Here is a 6,000-nt window from a genome sequence, read left to right as displayed (position 1 = left end):
GTGTGCGATTACTTTTCTCACTATGAGGATTCTCATTTCTGGCTTAGCATATTGAGGATTGCATGATGGCATGTTTTTTGGGGATGATCTGCGCCCCAAGTTGCAATACATGACTAGAGAACTATGAGAAAAGGCACAGTTAGGGTGGCCAACTGCCCGGTTTTGGACCGGACTGTCTGGTTTTCAAGCTAAGTGTACAGTGTCCGGTTACAGAGGTAACCGGACACTGTAATGTCTCGTCTAAGCTGCCTGCATGGTCCTAGGACAGCATCTGAATTGTGCTGGCTGCCCACAGCCAATCAGAGCCTAGTATACATGACTCTGGCATCAGTCCTCCAATTTGTTACTTGTTCTTCGCAGCCACAGAAGGAGGTGCAGGAGGAAGAGGCGTGTAGAATCTGTACTTGCCTGCTGGAGTTGAATTCACAGCTATCTTTCACTGCCTATACTTCTTGCAGCCTAATCAGTCATACTGTCCCACCACTGTTGCTGTTCCTTCCCCTTCCCGGCCGGGACCTATACTGTCTGCCACCATAGCTGCCTCTTCAGCACCCATGGTTCAGCCCATCAGAACTGTAGTCTCTTCTTCCCACCTCATGTGGCTGTTTGTGAAGTTGCTCTGCCAGTGGCTGGCTCTCTGCTACTCACTTTAGGCTGTGACTTCCACTCTCTCCCTCTGGTCTTACTGTTGCCTGGCTGCTTTAGTCTTACATCACTATGGGCTGGCAGCCCCCCTACCCCCCTTTATCTGTTTTATTGGGGGTTTTTTTGTTCTACTTCCTCTGCTGACACTCCTCCTCCACCCCAGGGCTGGTTGTTATCTCTTCTCCTGACTGCTGCTGTGGCAAACAGAGTCACACAATCCAGTTAGGTAAACAGTCATTGTTTGTAAAGAAAGGAAAAACCAGAACAGAAACCATCTTAACTTGCATCGTAGCAAGCTGGAATTACCTAGTGTTAATAAAAAAATGTAGTGTACTACAGTGACCCCCCTCCCTGACCAGCATCCCCAGCCCTGAACCCAGTCTACCAATTCCCTACCTAATACCACCCTGCTTTCCTGAGACCTTTTGCTGGGCTTCCCTGTGCCCCAGGCAATCCCAGAGAGCATGGCTGATCATGTGGGGTGCCTCCCTGGGTGACATAACTGGCCAACTGAGTCAGCAACTTCATAGAGACTAAGGAGGGCTCATGCCATTACAGTGATGGCATGCAGCACTGGCACCCAGTTCCCTGATGTCTGCATCAATGCCTTCCTCCCAGACCTTGTATATTGTACCCTGTGCGGTTGTCCAGTGCCTACCCCTTCTGACAATCCTGTCTCATTCTCTTTTCCCCTTTCCTCCCCAGCATCCCTTTGACGCTCTGAGAGCATATATGAGAGTGTGTGGAAGTATGTGCGAGAGAGACTGTGAGGAAGGGAGCATGTGTGAGTGTAATGAAGGAAGCATGCGTGTTTGAGTAGCAGAGGGGGAATTTATGAGAGAATGAAAGGGTGTATATATAAGATAGAGGAGACCTCCCCCCCCCCCACCTCCTCCAATAATCCACAGCAATCTTAGGATGACTGGAAATCAAAAGTTCCTAGGTATGGAGAGCAGGGGATTTTAAAAAAAATATTTATTAGTTTTAATTTGTGTGCTAGTTGATGTCAGCTGTTTTGAAATATTTTGGGGTATTTGGGGAAATTTTAAAATATTTTATATACATTTTTCATTATTCAATGTTCTATTGAAATATTTTTTCTGTTTATTTGTATGGTTTTAAGGTTATGATTGATGTTTTCTATTTCTTGTTTTTCTTGTTGTATTATTAGGAATGGTGATGATTCTGTTTTTCAATTGCACTGCATACAGTCCAGCTTGTTGCAGTTTCCAGTTTAGATTTTGTCTTCATGTTTGTATTTATACTTTATGGTCTCTTTATTCTGTATTTGGCAGGGTCTGTCTATGTTTTGCATGTCTGACTGGAGAGATATTCTGCTAGCTTGTTTATTTATGTGTAGGGATCTATAGCAGCCTACCTCATGGAGCAATGCTAATGGGGAGGCTGAAAGGTAGCTTACTGGCAAGATTTAACATTTATGTAAATTTATTAAAATTTATGGAAATCAGCATGTAAACCACCATCCCTTCCCCCCTATTCATCAAGTATCCAGTCCTGATCTGTGGAAAAGTTGGCAATCCTAGGCACAGTGGCAGAAACAAAATCTGGACCCAAGAACCAACTTCAGCTTCATAAAAGTGACGGAGAAACTGAAAGCAAATGTGATCTTTCTGGACTTCAAAAAAGAGCAAGTCTCTCGCAAAGAAGGGGAAAATTAGTAGCCATGAAAGAATATTTTCGTTTTCCAAATCACGCCTTACTGCCTCTTACGTTTTGGGAAATGTTTTCGAAACCACATTTAGACAACAGGAACTTAACATTCACCAATCCCCAGCACGCTAGTGGGGGAGGAAAAGCTGCCGCGAGCCTTCCTTATTCCACCCTCTTCCGGTAAAGGTTTGGGTCGCTCGTGTCATTCTCCTGTGATTGGCTGTAAAAGGTCTGGGCGGGCCTGGGAAGGGCTATACTCCCCATCCACTTCCGCTTCCGGCTGGCGGCAATGGCTGCCTGGATGGAGGATGGAGAGTTGCAGCGGGTCCGGAACAGGTTCCGGCAGCAGGCCGAGGTTCTGCTGCGGTCCCCGGGCAGCGCCGACTGCGAAAGCGGTGCGTGAGGAATCGCAGTGCGCTGTAATGGGAAGGAGGGAGGAATGAGTCCGCTGACTGAGCCCTGGGGTTGTCACTGTGTGCTGCCTGTGACAACACCCGTGCTCAGAGAATAATGGAGTTCCCCTACTTGTGCCATAAATAGCTGCGTCCTGTGTATCGGCTACAATCTCTTCCTGGTAAACTCTGTTTAACCTATGCAAGAGTTGTATGCATCGTTTGATCATCTTTAAAGGACCTCTTTTTGTGGGTTGTTTTTTTAAACTCGGAAATGCAGTCCGGTAGAATATTCTCGGGTTGACATTTGTCAAAAATCAAATTTCAGAAAAATAGATGCCAAGAATTTTCAACAGTGGAATTTGAGGACGCAGCTCATGCAATTAAATTTTTAAGTTTGAAAGCTCACTTGAGGTTGGACTGCAAACTATATTATGGGGGTCATTTATCAAAGTGCTATATGGTGTTTTCGCATGCGTTAAGGCGTTTTTGTATACGAAAGCACCATAATGTTTGGTGCGATGCAAATGAGAAAAAGGGGAGGATATGGGGGTGGGAATTTTGGCCAAGTGCGCTGGGCTCACAGTTTTGCGAAGCCGTATTGCATGGCTTTTAACGCAGATTTTAACTACTCCTTTTTCATTTGTGTAAAGCCGTGCGATAGGGCTTTATCGCAGTTGCGATGTTTTTCGCACATGCCATTTCAAGCTCCTGGAGAGCCAGCCAAGCTTATAAGGGCCCTCCTGGGGGGAGGGGGAAGAGCCTAGCCATAATGCCCTAACGCTAGTTAGGTATTTATATCTCTATGGGAGGCCCACCTAGACACTTGACACTCGAGGTGAGGGTTAGGTATTAGTGAAGGGGTTAGGGGCCCCTTTGACATGCAAAGTGAGACGTACAAACAGAACGGAGTGAGGAAATTCACCCAAAGATGAGATTTGTGCAATGTTCTCTCAGCTTACACTAATACCTAAACCTCACCTCGAGTGTCTAGATGGGCCTCCCTATCTAGCGTGAGGGCATTATGGCTAGGCTTCCCCCCCCCCAGGAGGGCCCTGATAGCTTGGCTGCCTCTCCAGGAGCTTAAAATGGCATGTGCGAAAAACATCGTAACTGCGATAAAGCCCTATTGCACGGCTTTACGCAAATGAAAAAATTTGCGTTAAAGCCATGCGATACGGCTTCGCAAAACTGTGAGCTCAGCCCCTAATCCCTACACTAATACCTAAACCTTACCTCGAGTGACTAGGTGGGCCTCCCATAGAGATATAAATACCTATCTAGCGTGAGGGCATTATGGCTAGGCTCCCCCCCCCCCCCCCCAGGAGGGCCCTGATAGCTTGGCTGGTTCTCCAGGAGCTTGAAATGGCATGTGTGAAAAACATGGCAACTGCGATAAAGCCCTATCGCACGGCTTTATGCAAATGAAAAAGAGGTAGTTCAAATTTGTGTTAAAGCCATGCGATACGGCTTCGCAAAACTGTGAGCCCAGCCCCTAACCCCTACACTATTTATTTTATTTATTTAGTGCTTTTTATACCAACATTCATGATACCAATCATATCATATCTGTTTACAAGAAACAATGGGGTAATAACATTAACATCAACATGAACAATAAGGCGAAAAGTGAAAAAGTTACAATAAAACAGGGGCACTCGAACTGGGAGGAGGAAGAGCCAGAGGCATGAGTAACTCAGAACTAAATAATATCAGGTCATATGCTCTGGACTATAATTATAATAACATGTACTCAGGACTGAATACTATCAGATATATAAATAATATCAAATATTCAGGACTGTAATATCATCGTATATTCATGACTAAATAGTATCAGATCATAAAAACTCAGAACTAACTAATATAGGGCCTCATTTTCTAAGCGGCTCGCATGCCATAAGGGACCTTTCGCACAGGAAAAGTCCCTTATCACATGCGATACCAGGATGGGGGTGGAGTTGGCCCTGGAAGAGGAGGAGTTGGGACATCACCAGGGCCGACTTTGCGCCGATGCCGCGGACAGCGAATAGGTAAGGCCCTTTTCGCGTCCTATTTCGCTCCCAATAGCTACACCTCCTGTGGTGGCGCTATTGGGTGCGAAACCAGCAGCGATCGCACCGCGACGGTGTGATCGCTGCCGGCTAGCGCAGGCCCGCCCCCCGTTTCGGCCCCCTGCCCCTCATTTCCTAAAGTATTGCACGCCTGCAATACTTTAGAAAATGAGGCCCATAGAGTCAAATGCCATGTCAGGGTTGGGGTACATCGACTAGAGGACCATGGCGAGTTATTGTAGTTGGGGAGGTCATAGATCAGGAAAGGCTTGTAGAAATAGCCAAGTTTTGAGTTTCTTTCTGAATGTCAGAATACAAGGTTCTTGTCTAAGGTTAGGGGGCATGGCGTTCCAGATGGTTGGCGCCGCTGTCGAGAAGGCTCGATCTTTGGTGGATGAGAGGTGTGTGGATTTGCCTGGGGGGGGGGGGGTGTAGCGAGCCCTTGTAGGCTTCTCTGATGGGTCTAGAAGAGAAGTGCAGCGTGAGTGGGTAGTGTATATCGATGGACGTTCTGTTGTAAATAGCTTTATGGATAATGGTGAGACACTTCTGTAGAATTCTAAAGTTTACAGGGAGCCAGTGCAGGTTTTTTAGGATGGGTGTGATGTGGTCTCTTCTGTTGGAGTTTGTTAAAATTCTGGCGGCCGAATTTTGTAGCATCTGAAGCGGTTTGGTGGAAGAGGTGGGAAGGCCTAGCAGAATGGAATTACAGAAGTCTAATTTGGAGAATATAATGGCCTGGAGTACTGATCTGAAGTCTTGAAAGTACAGGAGCGATTTAAGTCTTTTTAGTACCTGAAGTTTGAAGAAGCAGTCTTTGGTTGTGTTGGTGATGAACATTTTTAGATTTAGCTGGTTATCAGTTATAACTCCGAGGTCTCTTGCTTGGCTGACCAGGGTGTTGGTGTGAATTGAATGTAGGTTATCGTTGTGGTTGAGAGATATAAAGAGCATTTCTGTCTTAGAGGTGTTAAGAACAAGGTTTAAGGTAGTAAGGAGGTCATTGATATCTTGGAGACACTAATACCTAAACCTCACCTTGAGTGAATAGGTGGGCTTCCCTTAGAGATATAAATACTAGGGATGTGAATCGTGTGCCCGATCATTTTAACGATCGGGTTCGGCTGGGGGGGGAATCTGATCGTTAGAGATGTGAATTGGAATCGGTTCCGATTCCAATTCACATCACTAATTTTTTTTTAGTGAGGCCCATGCCGATTAAAAAAAAACCAAAAAAA

At 45.9% G+C, this 6,000-nt stretch overlaps 1 protein-coding gene across 4 annotated transcripts in view; it reads left to right on the top strand.

The window, feature by feature from the left end:
• Positions 1 to 2,590: 2,590 nt before the first annotated feature.
• Positions 2,591 to 6,000, top strand: part of TMEM128 (transmembrane protein 128) — a 111,599-nt gene continuing 108,189 nt past the window's right edge. For all 4 annotated transcript variants that reach the window (XR_003854757.1, XM_029590973.1, XM_029590966.1 and 1 more), the window contains exon 1: positions 2,591 to 2,711. Coding sequence is in view for 3 of the 4 variants with exons in the window: in XM_029590973.1 (XP_029446833.1) it covers positions 2,606 to 2,711 (106 nt within the window). In the remaining variant the exon portion in view is untranslated. The remainder of the gene's footprint in view (positions 2,712 to 6,000) is intronic.

This window comes from Rhinatrema bivittatum, chromosome 1 (genome assembly GCF_901001135.1).
Source record: "Rhinatrema bivittatum chromosome 1, aRhiBiv1.1, whole genome shotgun sequence".
Taxonomy (NCBI): domain Eukaryota; kingdom Metazoa; phylum Chordata; class Amphibia; order Gymnophiona; family Rhinatrematidae; genus Rhinatrema; species Rhinatrema bivittatum.
Note: the sequence above shows the minus strand (reverse complement) of the source record. Positions and strands in the feature narration are given on the sequence as shown.